Source organism: Rousettus aegyptiacus, unplaced genomic scaffold, assembly GCF_014176215.1.
Source record: "Rousettus aegyptiacus isolate mRouAeg1 unplaced genomic scaffold, mRouAeg1.p scaffold_m13_p_4, whole genome shotgun sequence".
In the NCBI taxonomy this organism is placed as follows: domain Eukaryota; kingdom Metazoa; phylum Chordata; class Mammalia; order Chiroptera; family Pteropodidae; genus Rousettus; species Rousettus aegyptiacus.
The window spans coordinates 102272688-102291953 of NW_023416307.1; the positions used below are offsets into that span (position 1 = coordinate 102272688).

At 38.5% G+C, this 19266-nt stretch overlaps 1 protein-coding gene across 5 annotated transcripts in view; it reads left to right on the forward strand.

The window, feature by feature from the left end:
* The first annotated feature begins 4769 nt into the window (after positions 1-4769).
* Positions 4770-19266, forward strand: part of EOGT (EGF domain specific O-linked N-acetylglucosamine transferase) — a 36301-nt gene continuing 21804 nt past the window's right edge. Inside the window, exons 1-9 of one of the 5 annotated variants that reach the window (XM_016119272.2) lie at positions 4770-4911; positions 5679-5865; positions 6509-6563; positions 8867-9090; positions 9939-10039; positions 10650-10758; positions 12759-12853; positions 13194-13298; positions 16989-17095. In XM_016119272.2, coding sequence (XP_015974758.2) covers positions 8881-9090; positions 9939-10039; positions 10650-10758; positions 12759-12853; positions 13194-13298; positions 16989-17095 — 727 coding nt within the window. In that variant the 5' untranslated portion in view covers positions 4770-4911; positions 5679-5865; positions 6509-6563; positions 8867-8880. Of the gene's footprint in view, positions 4912-4990; positions 5166-5678; positions 5866-6508; positions 6564-8866; positions 9091-9938; positions 10040-10649; positions 10759-12758; positions 12854-13193; positions 13299-16988; positions 17096-19266 lie in introns of those variants that run through there. The other 4 variants (XM_016119271.2, XM_016119273.2, XM_036219112.1 and 1 more) reach the window with 4 other exon arrangements.

Sequence of the window (19266 nt, forward strand, 5' to 3'; positions counted from 1 at the left end):
TTAAACCGTATTAAGTCTTAATACTTAAATACTTTTTAAAAAACAAACAGCACACACAAAATAACCCCAAAGCTTCAGTAATCCAGAATTGTGATACAGAGAATTTACTCTTAGTGCTGTCCAGGATTTATTCCCCATACTGCCCTACTCTCTAGTAAGCTAAATTTAATTTTTAGAATCATAATATTAAGAGGTGTGAATGAAAAGGGCCCATGTAGAAAATCTGACAAGCTGGGAACTACTTGACAGGCTTAACAAGCCCAGTGACTGGAAAGTAACCATACGGAATGAATGATGGGATCATAAATTTCTAACTGGGTAGGTTATGGTGGGTAGTCATTCCCCAGGCCTATACCTTCCTTAGTGAAAGGTTTATCTTTGCCTTAAGCGAGCCCTGTCCATTGTTCTTCTATTTTTAACTAAATTTATTGGGGAAACATTTCTTAATAACATACATTTCAGATGTACAAGTCTTATTATGTACCATCTGTATATTGCAGTGTGTACTCACCACCCAAAGCCTCCCGTCACTATATATTGACCCCATTTATCCTCTTCATCCTCCCAACATCCCCTTCCCTTTTATTAACCACCGCACTGTTGTCTGTGTCTGAGTTTGTTTGCTTTGTTCATATGTTGCTTTCTGTCTTATATCCCACAGATAAATGAAATTGTATCACTAGCTATAAGGGAAATGCAAATCAAAACCACAATGAGATACCACCTCACACCTGTGAGAATGGCTATTATCAATAAGACAAAAAGTGTTGAAGAAGATATGGAGAAAAGGAAAACCTCATACACTGCTGGTGGGAATGTAAATTGGTATAGCCAATTTAGATTAATTGGAAAACAATATGGAGCTTTCTAAATTAATAGAGCTACCATATGATCCAGCAATCACTATCCTGGATATTTACCCCAAATATTTGAAAACACTTATTTATAAAGATATGCGTACCCCTATGTTCATTGCAGCATTATTCACAATAACCAAGACAAGGAAACAACCTAAGTGTCCTTCAACAGATGATTAAAGAAGCTGTGGTACACATATATATAACGGAATACTACTCAGCCATAACAAATGATGAAATACTGCCATTAGTGACAACATGGATGGATCGTGAGAGTATCATGCTAAGTGTACATTGTTCTTGTGCATCTAGGTTAACATATCTTTGAAATGCCAGAGTAATCTTTTCCAGCCTCAGAGGTATAACCACCTCGCTAGGAGCAGCAAGTAAACTCATCGTAAACTTGTTGCCTGTTACCATCTCTATTTACTGTAAATATTAACCATTAACTATAAGGCACTTACTGCTTTTCCGTTTAATCATAAGCATATAGATCAACTGTAGCATAAGAGTCAAACTTTAGTCAAAATTTATTTGCTTATACTTTTAATACCTTTAAATTACAGTTTAAACATTCACATATCAGAGAATCAGTAAACTATATCTTGCTGATATTCCTGCCTAACACTTTATGAGCTATCCAAAATGTCAATATAAGACCTGCAAACTTAACATTTAACAAACTTTAAAAATTATGATTATATAAAATTTCAAACTTACACAAATAGAACATTATGAATCCCCCTATAGTTGTTAACATAAACTCTTTAACTGTTCAACAATTCATGGATCATTTTGTTTTATTTTTCACTTGTTTATTCTCAATCCACACTAATTATTTTGAAGCAAATATTAGCCATATGATTTGATTATCATATTTGAGTGTGGAATATTTCTGTAATAAGTAACATTACATCATCAGCTATTTGGTTACTTGCATCATAATTCCATTAGGAAAGATAGGATAAATATGGTTGAATTTTTTTTTTTATTACCAGTTTTCACAAATAAGAGTGGGTTTCCTTCTGTCATCAGAGATGAACAATGAGGTTTTTGGCTTTTGTATTTGGTTGACTGCTTGAATCTTTTTTATATAATATTTAATATATTTGTGTTTCAATCGATTCCAGTTGCTTTTATTGATGCTTGAAATTATCTTTGGCCAGAGGGATGCTTTTCAAATTGGTTTCTATGTCTTTTTGATAGGATCTTCATAGCCTTTGATGGCTTCTCTGCTCCACATGCAACATATTTCAGGTTCATTTTGTTCATTTGCTGCCACAGACCCCAAATTACCCATGTTTCTAGGAGTCTCTGTTCTTTTTAATGGAAAATGGTTTGTAGCAATCACAATCTCGGTACAAAGGGAGCTTGTTGCTATGGACAAAATAGAGGTGCTGTAATAAATCATAAATTCTTAACTGAGCAGGTCATGGTGGGTAGTCCCACCCCAGGCCTACATAACTTGTTCAGTGGAAAGTTTTTAAGCCAGCCTTGTCCATTGTTCTTGAGCATCTAGGTTAATACACCTTCGAAGAGCTAGAATACCCTTAGAAGGTGTAACTATCTTCAAGAGCACATAATCTTAACTATCCTGTAATCCAATCCCTGCCTTGCATTCTCCCACCTTTCTGTAATCTTCCTTACATCCCTCCCTAATTCCAAATGCATAAAAGAAACTACACACTCGTATTTGAGACCCTGCTTTCTAGGAATCATAATTTTTTGCTCAAACTCAGAAATTCTCTACGGGTTTGGACATTTCTTATGTCTACATTGCTATGGAGTTGGTTGTTTATAGGTCTTTTCAATAAATGATGGGGGAGGTTTGTTTTAAAGATAAAATATATTGCTAATTCAAATTGGTACCCATAATTCAAATTTAGAACTACAGGATTTTTATATAACCTCATCAGACTTACATCTGTATTACATCTTAAAATTTTCAGTTTAAAAGATGCTGTCTTAACTACTCCCATTTGGTTTATTTCAGCCAACACTGCCACTAAGAATTTGGCTACTGAAAACAATTTATGATTCTTTTATAATTATTTTAGTCTTGAGGTATGTCTTACCAAGATGTACGAACTACATTTCTAAGCCACTTGAGATAATTCTTCTGCTGTGGTATGCCACTGACTCATTTAGATTCATTTAGTTTCATTTTACTTTCAATGATAAAGGGTTACTTTTTAAAATTTTAATTTTGTTTTATAATGTAAAATACGTGATTCTAAAGTCACATCTATATAACGTATATTTACTTTTTTTGTTATAGCTATATATATTCCCTTTCCCAGGTAAATGACAGCATATTACACATCCTTTTTCTACCGTGCTTTTTCCACTCAATATGTCACTCAGTGTCTAGAGAGACTACTCAATCCTTTTTCATACTTGCATAGTTCTAGATTGTGTGGATATACAATAGTTTATTCTGATAGATCAGTCTCCTATGAATAGACATTTGAGTTTATTGCGATGTCAATTTGAAGAAAGTTTAAAACTAAATCTTAACATTGATTTTTTTTGGGGAAATTATATGTTGAGAATGGCTGTTGCAATAATACAGAACTCAATCTTATGTTCTTAAAGTCCCATCATGTTTCCTCTGAGGCTGAATGATTACAGGTTACTATGTAGCCATCTAAAATAGCACCACATGCATGTCACACCAATCCAGTTGGCATGTATAGTCTTACAATGAGGCCATTCTATTTTTATAAGCCTTTCTTATGTATTATGTTTTAAAAATATATAAATGTTTTTTATGTAATATATATATCACGTCAATGGCAAACCAGCTTGTGTGAAAATTTATTTTAAATGCTTACAATTCATTTTGAATTAGCTAACAGGAAAGCTACATTTCCCGTACATGACCAAAGTAGGACGGTGGCCAGTAAGCTGAGAAAAGCATGTTTAAAAATCACTGTCCTTATTGGTATGGGGTAGGCAAAATATGAAATAATAGAGCAGTAGTTCCCTGAGAGGCAAAGTCTTATACATAAAGAGTAAGTAGGTTAATACTGTAACGTGCTTTAGAATAATGACTGGTGCATGTCAAACACTCTATGTTTTTGCGTTATTTGAAAAAAAAAAAAAAAGCCAGATTACGTTCCTAAATCCAGATAACATTAACGCTTATTACTAACGGAACTTGTACAATTCTCTTAATAACATCTAAAAAAATTATTTTAAAAGCATTTAAGCCTTTGGAAATAAATTGTTGCGTTTCCTATGATCACATTACTTAATATTGGTGATTTTATGTGTCTGAGCATGTTTATTTTACAGTGTCAACTTCCATGTAATCAGTTCAAGTTGAATCATAATGATCAACTCTAGTATGCTCTCATAGAGATGCCAAGAGTAGAAGACAGCGTAGGATATGGGCGTTAAAATAATTATGATAAAATAATAAACAATTACAATTCAAGTAATTGTAAAATTTTAAAAAATGATAAAAATTAAACTCCACAGAGCAGCACTTGAATTTGGTGAGTTTTCGGATAGGTTAGGGGAGAGTCAAGTATACTACTATATAATGTGCGAGGATGCCAAAGATCTTCATCATCAGAAAATGCCCCAGATTTCAAAGTTAGGGCAGCTAAAAATACTCATCAATGAAACGCAATAGTATGGAGGAGAGTCAGGTTTTCTACCATCCTATCCTAGGAGTCTCTAAGCCTTATCGCTTTCTCCCGAGGAGGACATCTAGCTTCTTTAGACGCTGCTTTTTTTCCTAGCTCTGCTGAGGCAGCTGGCGCGGAGGCTCCCGCCGCGATCTCAGCCGCAGGGCCAGCAGATGGTGCCCCACCAGCCCCTCCCCGCGCGCCTGCGTGGGGCTCTGGGCGCCCAGCCCTTGGCTGGCCCGGTGTCGCCCCGGGCTTCGGCCTCGGGCCGCCCCCTCCGCGGGCTCGGGCCCGCCTCCCCGCGTAGGCTCTGGCGCCCCAGGTTTCCGGTGAGCAGCAGTAGCCGGTTATGACGACTCCCTCCTTCTGAGCAGCGGCCGTCTCCTCCTCCTCCCGAGCCCTGACTCCCCCGACTCCAGGTGGGACTCGCCCCGGGAATCCGCGGAGCCTTCACCGCCCCCTCCCCGCGGCGACGGGGCTGCGCGCGCCTCTTTCGCCCAGGCACGCAGCGGGCGCCCCTGCCCGCTCCTGGCGCGGGTCCGCGGCGGGCTGCAGCCTCTCCACGGGCTCCGCCAGCACCTTCCCACCGCCTGTGGGCCGGCGCTGGGCCTCCCGGGCCCCGGGCGCTCAGCCCCATCCAGGTGCCTGTAGCCGGGATGATGCCCCGTTCCCGGTACGCGCCGCGCTGGCCGGGTTTCCCAGGCCCGGGCGGAGGCGCTCCCCCAGGACCTTCCCAGGCGCGCGGGACCAGAGGCGTAGGGGTGAGGGGTGCGGTGTGGGGTGGTGGGCGGCCCCCAGGATCTCTACGTCTGCCAAGCAGCCCCAGGCGGTGCCGAGGGTGGAGAAACCCAGCGCAGCATGGTGGCGGCGGAGGGCGCTGGTTACCCGTCTGAAGTTCTAGCAGAGTTGGCTGACCTCCACTTCGTCGTCTGAGGCAGCCAAGCCTTTTCTCACCTCCCCTCCCCCCGCCTTGTACCTATCATGAGGCTTATGGCACAGTGGGGAGCCGTTTATGAATCATTGTGAATCTCAAATACATTTAGCTTTTCATTTGTCCACTGCCTTCGTCAAACTTTCCCAAGCTCTGTTTGAGCATTGCCACATCTCGACCACCGTGGTCCCTGTCTGCCTCAGCGTTTCACTTCTGATCTTTCAGGAGTTTCCCTTTTCTCTTTCCCACCTTTAGGAAAGTGGAGGGAGCAGCTACTTTGCGCTGAGGAAAAAAGTAAGTAGCTCACCAGCTAAAGCTTCCATCTGCTACAGTATTGCCCATCCCTCTTTGGGGGCCTTGCAAGAGGACTCAGCACGAGAAGGGCTTTCTGCCGAGGGTGAGTTCTCATGCACCAGCAGCCACCCTTTTCCAGCTTATGCGAGTGAGTACATGTCCTCTGCAAAAACCAGGTTTCTGATCTGAGTCTTTAGATTTTTCCCATAAGCTAAGCGTCACTCCTTCTCCATGGATCAGTGGATTTGGTTGTGATGGCTAGAGCTAAGGACAATGGGCTTGGATGACCAAAGGGTAGGACTTAGTCATAACAATGGCTTTATTACTGGGAAGGATGAATTAAAGAATGGGACATTTTGCCTGTTGAAACGTGAGGCCCAAGCAGCAGTAAAGCTCGAGTAAGTAGCACTGATTCAGTAATTAGGGTTCCTAGGCTGAGAATCTGGGGAATTGTTTGCTCCCAGGAATGTTTTATCTGCCTGTACTAGTTGATTCCTCTATGAAGTGGACCATCTCCTTCCTGCTCACCATTAGAATCTGGTCTAAGTTACTGTGTTGAAAATGGTACCTCTAACTTTGCTTTTAGCAGTATGGTATTCCCCAAAGTGAAGAAAGCACCATGAGCCAGGCTTTCTGCTTAGTGATTATCTCACTACATGTCAGGCCCTTTGCTTTTAAGTTATTTCAGTAAGTTATTGTCTCTCTTAATATTTCCTTCAATTCAAAATATCACCCGGATGGTAAAGTCTACTTTAGCATCTTTTGAAGGTAATATGTTTTATTTCTGACAGGTTTTATGTAACTAAAACAGTGCAACAGCTTCTGGGTGGTCTGAGGATTACAGAGGTAAATATTTTTATTATAAATTACTGTTACTATTAATAAGTATTTTTAAATAATTTTGTAAAATTGCTGTCAACTTACTGTTTGATAAAAGTCCTAACCAAAAAGATTAAATCAGTTCACTTTTACAATGGATAACAATATAATCTTTAGATACACCTAAAAGAAAAACCACTATATTTGCCACTGTAGAAGGGAAAGGATACTCTTGGTGTTCGATTATGATCCATTGGCCTTGGAACTTGAGGCTTGGTGGAACATAGCAGTCTGTTTCTAAAAGCCCCATCTCTATTGCCCATAGTTAATGGAGACTGCTTTTGAAAGTTGTGTTTTCCAGTATGCCCCAGTGACAGAAGACCTTGCTGGGGAGCAGCTAATGTGCAATATGACTCTATCATCTCGTGGAACGAGCACTTTAAAAAAAAATACAGAAAAGATACCACTAAAATGAACCAAGAATGGCGTGATTATTGTCTATGATATACAGTAGAAATCTCGTCCGAGAAATTTAATCCTTATGTATGAGTTAGAAATACAGTAAGGTCTGTGGCCATTATCTCTTTTCACAATTCTAAAGCAGGACAGAGAGAGTTTAAGGATCTGGTCTCTGAGGTAGACTGCCTGAATTTCACTCCTGGAGTTTTCTAAGTCTAAGTCCTATCGTAGATTGTTATTACACCCACCTGAATGTAAGCTTCACAAGGGCAAGGAGTTTAGTTCTTGACTGCATGTTTGTTGCTGCATCCTTGGTACTTAAAAGAGTACCTGGCATATAGTATATACTCACATACTGATTGTGATTGTTAGTTTTTTTGTTCAGTAGATACACACTTGCTCAGAGCCATTGCACTTCCTTTTCTTCAAATCCCTGGCATGTTCTCCCTGCTCCTCATCATTCAGGTCTCAGCTCAAATGTTATTTAGCACCGTGCAGCCCATTCAACATAGCTTTAAACATTTATCTAATAAACACCTACATAGTGGTTAATGTGTCAGATACATCTAAACACTTTACCAATATTTAACTCACAACAGCTCTATGGGAAAGGTTTATTATAATTTCCATTTTACAGATGGAAAAGCTGAGACACAGAAAAGTTAAATGACTTGCTCAGGGTCATATAGTTTAGGAAGCTGTAGCTGGATTCAGACCTAGTATGTCTAGTTTTAAAGTCCATGTTCTTAACCACCCTGCTGTGTTGTCTATCGTATTACCTTTATTTCACACACCTGCAAATGGTCATATCAAGGCCTTCCTCCCATTTTTGTAAATAAAATTTTATTAGAACACAGCCACTCCCAATCCTTTAGCAAAGGCTGTAGCTACTCTTCCAGACAAAAGCACTAATGAGTAATTGTCACAGAAGACTGTATGGCTTGCAAAAATATTTACACCTGGCTCTTTACAGAAAAAGTGTGTCATCCCCTGGTTTATTTGATTCATAGCCTTTATCATCTGAAATTGTTTATTTGTTTACTTTATATGTCTCTTGTACTAGATTATAAGATCCATGAAAGCAGGGGTTGTTCTCGTTTTGTTCATCCCTGTATACTTAACTCTGAAAAGAAAAAAAAAAATTATGAGATGTTCTAAATTATATTACAGAGGCTGAGACTGTGAGAGACAGAACTGTTTGTTAATGGCTGTGGGCCAGCTAACAGAAGACTTCTCACATTCCTGTTTTGCCCATTGGGGTTTTGGATTAGTTTCCAGATGATTGTTTCCGAAGATTATTGAGCCAGGCACCATCTAACTCCAGTAGTGCCACCCTCTGCCCCAGGGGTGCTTACATCTGCCCTTTCCGGACTGCGGACCATAGGCACTCAACAGGAGTGAGATTTCTTTATGCAGACTCTTCTATCCCAGAGCTGGGGCTTTACCTTCTCCCACCTCTTTGTCTATAGTTCAAGAGAATTCTTTCAGGCTATCTTTTTCTTCCCCTTTCTCCCTATGTGACATATAAAAACACTTTCAAAACTCTGAGACAGAGCATGTGCTATCTTTGCTACCTAGTCATGCTGCTGGTGGTTTAGACTCCATGTCCCAAGACTGGTTTTCTTCTTGGCTATCATTTTTAGCTTAATAAACCTTACTTATAAAAAGACTTTCCAGCAGTGGAAGTTAAGAAACTTTACCGCCTCCTAACACAGCGCCTTGGCACATAACAGGTTCTCAATAAGTATTTGCTGAATAAAGGAACAATACTGGGTAATGTAGCGAAGTTCATTGTAATTATGCTTAGCCCTTAACCCCTTTGATTTTTAAAGGATATGTCTTAATGAACACATTTTCAATTTGATTGCTAGGTTTGGAGGTTGCTATGTTAATGCTGCTTGTTTTTGGAATACTGCTTCATGATGTCCCACTGAGTAGCCAAGATGAGGCCACTCCTGAGGCCGATGGCATTCCAGGAGAACCTCTATTTAACTATGCCAGCCTCCGCTTGCCAGAAGAGCACATTCCCTTCTTTTTGCACAATAATAGGCATATTGCCACGGTCTGTGAAAAAGACTCACATTGTCCTTATAAGGTAAATATTATTTCTTCTCTTCGTTTTAAAAGTATGCAATTTAGGCTAACTTAGTAGTTCTGCCTTATAACTTGAACTTGAAGGTAGAATTTTATCCTTTGGTTGTAATGGAAGTCAATCATTGTATTTTATCTCACACTCCTAAGTGAATAAACTTTGTTTAAAATTATGTCCCAGTCATAGAAGTGAGATTTAAAATATAAATTGCTAGTAAAATAAATATTATTTGTATACTCTATAAATGAATCAAATTAATTTTTTTTTATGCAGAAAAGGCTATCTAGTTAAAAGTAACATAAGAATTTCACACCTCTTTTTTTAAAAATGCACTTAATTAAGACTGTTACTGTGACTTTCCTTCTGTTTTCTGAATTGTTGGAAAGGCCTCAATTTGGAGCTAATTAAGACATCTCATGAGGCCTTAGAGATCAAAGCCGAGCATTGTGAGGAACTTCCTTTCCCATGGTGCTGACACAGGAAGCTTGTGGAGAAGCAGACCTGGGATTCAGACTAGCATTCCTCCCTAGCATTGCAGAAGAGCATTCAAAGTTCCCTGGCCAACAGTAGCTGCTGTGTCCCCCCAGGGTTGCAGAGCTCTTCATGTTGTGTGGGGTCCGCTGATCCTGGCTGATGATGGTGGCAGTGGTGGTGATTAAAGATAATTGTTGTTAAGAACCTTAAAACTACTATTCTTAGAATTTACTCGTTATTTTTATGAAATGAATATGCATTGTAAAATATAAAAGCAAAAGTTCTATAAAGCTTTGTTTTCTTCATGGAGAAACCTAAGAGTCCTCTCTCAATGTCAAAAGGGAGGTCAGTCTAAATGTACATTTTTTATGTTCTAGAAACACTTAGAAAATCTAAAGTATTGCTGGGGTTATGAGAAATCCTGCAAACCAGAGTTCAGGTTTGGTTACCCTGTTTGCACCTATGTCGACATGGGATGGTAAGTTTCCAGATGGAATAACTCCTCCCCTTTAAGTCATCTTTCTCTGCAGTGTTTGCTGATGCTCCAATTCCTATCTAGACTTTTTTGGTTTTAGGTAGTAATTCATTTAAATATTAATTTGTTTACAAAGTCATGGATTCAACTTGACTAACGCCTCCCCCACCCCTCACCCCCAGGAATATCTGTCATTTCTTCTGCCAGAGGGAGAAAACAGTGTAGATCACAGAAAATACTTTCCCCCAGCAAACACTAAGAAGATAAATCGATGATTTCCTCTTGATTCTGGAGGGGAGTTAAGTTTAATTAGTATTTCCAATACATTGCAAGGTTAATGGATTAAGAAAAATATAGTTATCAACAGTTCAGTCTCTTTAGTTCCAGATGACCCTAACTTCATACATTTCTGTTGTGTATTTTTATTATAAGGGAGTAAGTCTATTAAAACTTATTTTGGTAACTTCATATAGCAAGAGATAGTTTTAGGAAAATTATGATAGTTTACTTAAAATCAATGGTAAATCTCTTGCAATTTAACCTTTAGAAAGAAAATTCAAGGTTCAGAAAATTAAAAAGAAAAAAGTCACGGAGTCTCTTTGTTTACAAATAGGACAGATACCCTGGAATCAGCCCAGGACATATTCTGGAAACAAGCTGACTTCGGATATGCTGGAGAGCGGCTGGAGGAACTTCATGTGCTCTGCCAGCCTAAGGAAATGGTGGGTGTTTAGCCTCTTAGTATACGAGCACGTTTATTTTAAAATACTTGTAATATTTATCTTGTAATGTAAACACAAAGTAGATGGTGCTGTGAAGGGCTCCCTCATGCTCACGTATTTATTAGTGTGGACTTTTATTTCACTTCCGAACACAGGTGGTTCTGTGTTGTTTGGAAACCATGTCCTTGTTTTCACACATACATCAGATGGCCATATTTTGAGGCAGTTAAAATACCACTAGGTTTAGAATTTTTCCCCCAATCTGTGCTAAAGAAGACAAATTTCATCTTTCCAAATTCCCCTTGCAAGTAGTTTGGGACAGATGATATACTCCCACCGTACTGCTCTTTGTTTAGAACTTTACAGTTTGCAGAAAGCTGTCCTATGTGTTAGTTAGTTCAGTTCTCACAAGGATAGAAGATAGGCAGGGCAGGTATTATGGATGCCACTTGCCCAGAGAAGAAGACAGGGTCCTCAAAAAAGTCAAGCAACTTCTTCAAGACCACACAGCTACTACATAGAGTTAGTCATACATCTAGATTTAAAATGCAGATTTTTTTCTGTTTGCTGTCAACTGTGCCACATTGCACTCAGTTGGTAATGCAAACATGTTATCTAGAGGCAGTTTTGGTGTAGTGCATAGAAGAGCAGGCTCCACATTCCAGAGTTCAAATTCTGAATCTTGGACAGGGCGCCCAACCAGCCTGTGTTTTAATTTCTTCTGCTCTTAAGCCACGCCTATTTCATAGCTTGTGATTAGGATGAAATAAGATTCTGCGTATAAAAATGCTCAGTGCAGGGCCTGGCTCCTAGCAAAGAGCTCAGTGTTTTTAAAAGTCCAGGGAGTTTTAAGCACTTATGACTAAGATCTGTTATCTCCCAATGTTTTTGAACCCTGGTGGAGTCTCTGACGTCTCAGAGTCTCCATTATCTCCAGGCAAACCAGAAAAAAAAAAGAAAAAAAATTAATGCACTTGCATTAAAAAAAATAAATAAATGAATACATGCTCTATAGCACTTTTGGAGGATATCCCATAATAGAACTTTGAGCAGTTCTCACAAGGTAGATTAAACAGTTTTATTGAGGAAGCAAATCATTAACCCTCACTGCTGCAGGATGCCTTTAACCAAATGCTATTTCATAGGTTGTATCCTCTGGCTGGTGTCTAGCTGTTTATGTGGAAAGGGCAAAGGAGGAGCTACTGCTTTACCTGGCACACCTCTTCCAAGGCTGTTTGTAGAATGTTTTCCTGGCCAAGATCTGTCTGCCTATGTTTTGTGCTATTAGAGTATGATCCCTTAGCAACCATGGATTCCAAAATACCATGCAGGTCAAGATTAAGGCCTTGTTTTCATTGAGAATTACAGGAGAAATAGTGAAATGGTAAATCTATAAATAAAATCCAGACCAGACAAAAGTTTTTGGAACTATCCCTCTCTCAACACTAACCAGATTGGTAGAAATAGAAATAGAAACAGGCTTTGGTAGTTGACTCTTAAACTCATTTATTTCAGTGATTTAGAAAACATTTCCTTGTGTTGCTGTTCAGACAGCGACCCTACGTGTTTTGTAGCTGGCATACTGCTCTGTCAGCCTTGTCTCATGTATGTATTCTTGTTTCATTTGACTTTTTCAAAATGTTCTCCTCACCCCCCCCACCCCCAAATGCTTTTTCACAAAGGTAGGATAGTGGTAGCTCTCTCTGAGTGCTTCATATAGCTCTTGTCTTTAGAATTTGAGGTGATATAAATAGAACATTTTGGAGCTCTTTGTAGTCACCTAAAAATGTGAAATTGGCAAACCTGTGCTTGGCTAAAGTCCACTTGGGATGGGGAAAAATCCTTAAACAGAAGCCGTCTTTGGGAGGCTTTCCTTATCACATTGTGTGATTTCAACCTGAAGGTGTACATATATAGTCAACATGTCCAGCAAGTTTGGGTGTGTCCTTGAAATGTTAATACTCAGAGTTATTTTTTTCTTTTTCTCAACCTTATTTCAGAATGACTCAAGTCTGGTATGTTCTCGTTATCTTCAGTATTGCAGAGCAGCCAATCTCTATCTTGATTTAAGAAACATCAAGAGAAACCGTGACAGGTATTTAAGTGGTTGATGCTAAAACTAATGGAAATTCTGAAATATTTTCAGGCCCAGCAATATGCCTTAGATTTGCTTCATAATAATGTGGTGATGAGATTGAAGATGGTTGGGGATGGAAGACCCCAATTGGCCATGAGATGATTATAAGCTGGATTTTGGGTCTATCATGTACCTATATCGTTCTTCTACTTTTGTATATGTTTGAATTATTCTATTATAAAGTTAAATTCTGATGAAAAACTGATTTTGGAAATTGAGAAACTACCTTGGTTACAATCAATATGCTTGAGTCATGAAAAAATTTCTGAACTCAATTTAATATTTTGTCACTCACCAGATTTAAGGAAGATTTTTTCCAGGCTGGTGAAATTGGAGGACAGTGTAAACTTGACATTCGTACATTAATGTCCGAAGGTCAGCGCAAGAGCCCTCTGCAGTCTTGGTGAGATTTTTTAAAAATATATGTCTCTAAAATATTTGCCTTAATTTCTGGTACTTGCAGATGTGGGTAGTAATTTTCAAATGGAGAGCGTTACTTCATTCATAGATAATTTGGCATGAGCTTTTGGGGAGTGATGGCTACAGAGTGAATCTGTCAGTTATTTATGAATCAAATATGTGTTTATAAAATATTAGGAAGTATGATATATAGTACTTACTGTTTGCTAATAAAAGAAAAAATAAGTTCAAAAATGAATTTTTATTAACTTTAATAATTGCTGCATGTGTTTTGGGAAATACATTTTTCAAAGAAGTATACATTTATCTAATTATATCACAAACATATAGAGAAGTATAAAGTTTGTGTTATGAAAGAGTGAACCTACCTGTATAATATTTACCCAAGTCAAAAATAGACCATCATCATCACCACAGACACTCTCCTAGTCACAACCCCCATTTTCCAAAGGCAAATCCTATCCTGACTTTCAACACCATTGATTAGCTTTTTGAACTTTATATAAATTGGGGAATACATTTTGATTTAAAACATTTTAAATATTAGACTAGTTCTATGGTCTATGAAGAAATTTATCATCTCTAGACATTAAGGAATTAGGGTAGTTTAAAAAACTTGATTTAAAAATAATTTTAGACTCATAATTTCCTTTAATGACAACATCTTATGTAACCATAGCACAATGGTCAAAAACAGGAAATTGACATTTGTCAATAAGTAAACACATTTGGATTTCATCAGTGCTTATATACTCTCATTTTTTCTTTTTTGGATGTATAATTCTATGAAATTTATATCACATGTCTAGGTGCATGTAACCACTACACAGTCAGGATACAGAACTGTTCTATCATCCCCCCAGAACTTTCATGCTACTCCTTTATAGTCTAAGGTTCTGAGTACCCAATTCCAAAGTGTGTGTGGGGTTTCCACATACCACCCAGCAATTCTCTGAACTCACCTGGGTATCCTGCAGTTCAACTCTATTCTGATACTACATACCTGGAGATAGCGTCAGAGCCCACAGGTTAAGGGCTTACTCCTGTTAGACTGCACCCCCTCCCCGACTTCAGACCCCAGTCATAAGCCCAGGTTTGTCGCTTGTACTTCTAACCAGTCAGCTATAGACTGGAGGTTCTGATAACCCTCTTCTTGGGTTTAGTTTGCTAGAGCAGCTCACAGAACTTTGAGAAACATTTTACTTGTTAGATCACTTGTTTATTATAAAAGAATACAGCTTAGGAATAGCCAGCTGGAAGAAATGCACAGGGCAAGGTATGGGAAAGGATACATAGCTTCTGTGACCTCTCCAGGCACACTGTTCTCCCCAAATCTGTAAGTGTTCCTCAGCACGGAAGCTCTCCTTTTGTTTTTTCATGGAGGCTTCATTTCTTAGGTAGCATTGATTAGGTCATTGGCCACTGGTGACTGATTCGACCCCTAGTCTTTCTCCCTTCTCCAGAGGTCAGAGGGTGGGAGAGAAAGTTCCAACCCTCTAATCCCATGGTTGGTTCTGGAAACCAGCCCCCAACTTTAAGGTGGTCCAAAAGCTACCTCATTAACAACAAAAGATGTCCTTGTGGCTCTCATCATTTAGGAAATCCCAAGGGTTTTAGAAGCTCTGTGCCAGAAATGGAGGTGAAGACCAAATATATGTATTAGAAATCACAGTATCACAAGTCACATAGGATACTCTTATATAATGTTAATTTTTGAGGTCAAATCTTCATCCTAAGCAAACCCTTCGGGGTAATAATCTAGCATACTTTTGTATGGCATTCTGCGGTCTACAATGCAGCAACTTCCTTAACAGAGTTTTGCAATAGGAGTTCCTGTTTCCTAGTGGGCATTTTGATTCCTAGTACATTTTGATATCTGATTTCACTTGGTAGTTTCCTAGTGTGTGTTCGTTTTAGTTATTTATTGCCATGTAACAAGTTACTCTAAAATACACTGTAGAATATATGTGTATTTATTATCTATTGCTGTATAACAAATTACTCCACAATTTAGCAGCTTAAGACCGCAAACATTCATTATCTCACAAAGTTTCTGTTGGTCAGGATTTGGAGGCAGCTGAGCTGAGTGTTTCCAGCTCAGGGGCTCTCACAAAATCATAGTCCAGTCGTTAACAAGAGCTGTAGCCATCTCTAGATTTAACTGGGCCTGGAGAATCTGCTTCTAAGCTCACTCATAAGTGTTGACCTTAAACAAATAGCTCGCTATTTCTCTAGAAAAAATGGGTTAATTTGGAAATAACAAGGAATTGCAATTAAGGACATGCAGTCTAAAGGTGAACCATGGCCAAGTCTAGAGGACATAGGAGAGGAACATTATTTTATAGAGGAAACGGGGAATTTAGAGGGGCTGTTGTAAACAAAGAGCCTATTGGAGGAAACTAGGAATTCGAAGTATAGTGGCTTTTCATTGAATGAGTTGTAACAGTCTTTCATTGCTTGAGTAGGTTCGTAAGTGAGAAATTTCTCCTTGTTACTGTTGGAGTAGAAGAGTAGTAAACATCTTCCTGTTGAAGATGGAAAGTACTGTCTTCCTGTTTAGAGTAATTGACAGTGAGTGGTAGCGCATGAGAGTTCCCACTCCAGGCCCTCCCAACTCCAATTCAAATGAGGTTTTAGTTAATTAATCTTCACATAAGTTTCAGTTTCTCTCTGACGATTGGCCAGAGAGGTGTCATTTCTTTGCCACGTGGGCCTCTCCCTAGTGCTGCTTACAGCTTGGCAGCCAGCTTCCCCAAGAGCACAGTGGCTTTAAACAGGGGGACAGGGAGAGGGAGAGCATGCCCCAAGGTGGAGGACTTAGCCTTTATATACCCTAATCTCTGACACACCATAGCTTCTGCCATCTTCTGTTCATTCTAAGTGAACCACCAAGTCTAGTCCACATTCAGAGGGGAGGGAATTAAGCTCCGCTTCATGAAGGAAGAAGTATCAAAGAATTTGTGTACATATTTTTGAAACCACCATCTTTCAGCATCATGTGTGTTTTAAAAGGATCTGTCTGATATTTGTTTTACATCAGATGTAGTTTAAAAGATGAAGCATTAGAAATGATCTTTAGGCTAACTCTCTCCTGTCATATGCCTCCGATTGTCTTCTTTTGTGTGGAAGAAACCTGTGCCATGTAGCTTCCAAAGACATTTTCTGAGAAAAACACTTTCCCTTCTTTTGGGAAGCTTAGCTGTTTCGAGACACTTGATAATTCTTTTAATGCCGTCTTTCTTAGAATCCAAGCAGTCCATCACAAGAGATCTTTTGGGTCAGTATTGCTTCTGAGCCTTGGAATCTTTTTGAATCTTCCCACTTTACTGGTAGATTATTTAGCTAACTCAATGTGCAAATTGCTTCTTTGTCTGGAAAGTTACCAGTGTACCTTTTTTTTTTTTGAAGGAGAATTCAAATTTATTACACGTAGTCTCAGAGGAGCTAGTACTCTGAAGATCTGGGCCTTACACTGAAATTTAAAATCACTTTTGTTCATGTCTCAACAGTAAAATCAGTCTCCAACTCTGTGTTAGTAAGTTTGAGAAGTCTCACATGTATTTCTAAGAGCTTATTCTAGAAATAAAATCACTCTAATGAATAGATCTTAAGTTACATTGTAGTAGAAGGTCAGAGAATCACTTTGAAGACTCCTCCCAATTCATATTTCCAGGTTTGCTGAGCTCCAAAGCTATACGCAGCTCAACTTCAGACCTCTAGACAATGCTAACTGTGACATTGTTATTGAAAAACCAACCTATTTCATGAAGTTGGATGCAGGTGAGAAGTTAATTTGTCTGTTATTTATTTATTAGTTAATGAGGCTTTGATCCTTTTATATTATGTCTATGTAGTGATTTCCTATGGCTTAGGGAAGCAGCATGACATTAATTAGTAGATTTACTTTCTGCTTTCTAATCTGAAGAAGTGAACTAGTTTGAATTTCTCATTAGTTAATACCTTCGGTATTTTAGAAGAAGCCTGCACATTTGTATCAAATGACTCAATAAGGAGGTGAGAGGAAAAGGTACATGTATACTTTTTGTAACTAAATTTACCCCATCTCCTTTCTCTAATCACTTGGTTTAGATTGTGCTTCATTAGAAAGTTTTTCAAAAGCCTTTTATGTACTGTAAGTGGTGAAGGAACACCATTGACCTCTGTTTCCATGACTGAAGTGAACTTAAAATTCCTCTGAACATCAGCTCTGCAGTTTATTCTTGGAAAAAAGTTAAAATTACAGTGTTTTTCTCCCATTTATGTCTATAGCTTTTTTCAACTTGCAAACACAGTTTTAACTTTGTGAACTGGTTTTCCTGGAGAGGAGAAACATGAATTGTACTACATTCTCTCTCTCATCATAAGAGATGAAGATGTCATACTGTATCAAAATTCATGAGAGGCTGGGCTTACAGTGAAATATAGAGAGCCCTCTGTCACGAATATTTCAGACTTACTATAATTTATTGATCATATTTTTAATGTGCCATGCCTTCTGAAGTCATAATTTTTATATTACAAAATATTCGGTTCAGAAATCGGACAAGTTTAAGTTTTTGAAATAAGAGCAAGTAAAAATACTGTTTGAGGTCCTGACTCATTTTTTAAGTATGCAAATTAAAAAGGGGCAAAGAAAACACTGTCATCTGTCTATAAAAGAGTGACTTGAGTATGTGTGGACTGTTCAATGTATGTAGATACTTATATAATAAAGTATGTAAAGTAGGTATAATAGGCCATGGTAGACATGTGTCATTTCATATTCATAACTACTTTTTTCTTCTAACTTGTGCTATTAACTTTTCCTTTTCATATTAACTCGTACCTTGAGAAAATGAGCATTCTGCAGAGCAAGACTCACTAGGAGGCACATTTCTTGAGGACAGAACCTGCGCTTTCTCCTTCATTTATAAATCCTCATAGCACCGAGCATTTTGTGCATACCACCTTCCTCAAGAAATGTTATGAACCTGCTGAATGGTACATTCAGAGGAGGCTAATGTGCATGATGTGCTCACCTAGGGCAAGGGGAATTGGAATAGAACTTTCTTTTTTTCGTTTATTTGAAAATATACTCTTTGCCAAGATTTCTCTGGGAGAAAAAAGGAGCCTCTCCAAACAGTCATGTAATATACCACTCTAAAAATAACTGAGTATATTTTAGCTCTTATTTTCTGGCACACAATGTTGTTATTTACCATGGGATTGAAGTCAGAATATTTTATGATTTCTGCTTTTATGAGTCACTGATTTTCTTTCAATCAACATTTCCTCCCTTTAAGGTGCATGTTTAAATGTCGATTTTTGGAATTTCATCCATTTTAGATTTCCTCACTTCCAGGTTGAATACTGGGTCCTGCACACCTAAGTCAGCAAAAGATAGGGAGGGAGGGAGGGAGAATATGAATGTGTTTTGTTTGTTTGTTTCTTTGTTTATTTGGGGGGGGGCGGTCTTTTTAATGATGGACTTAGGAACTTATAAATAGCAACACTTGTGCCCCAAACTTCTCTGATCCTGCAGGACCAGCTTGTCTTCATTGTTTCACCATGTGCCAGTTCTGAGGCCGGGTAATTTTAGATAATCGTTGCATTTCTTCTAACAAAGCTGGCACCTAAATATAATGATTTCCTGTTTCTAGTAGAGAAGCTTAGGGACTTTTATCTGAGAACATTGCTCGTGAATGGCTGAGCTGGGATTCAACCCAGTTCTGATTCTGAAGTTCATGCTCTTTCAATTAGGACATGAGACTTTCAGCCCTTTTAAATGACTTTCAGCCTTTCAGCCCTTTTTTTCAAAAAGCAATGCTATAGTGATTAAATAGGAAAAAAGGAGACAGAAATGAAAGGTACTAAAACGTTAATAGTTGCCATTATTGTCAATAGTTCTGTGATGAAAAGGTGTCGCTTAATTGATTTTTTTAAAATAAATGATCGTAAAAAATAACAATCAG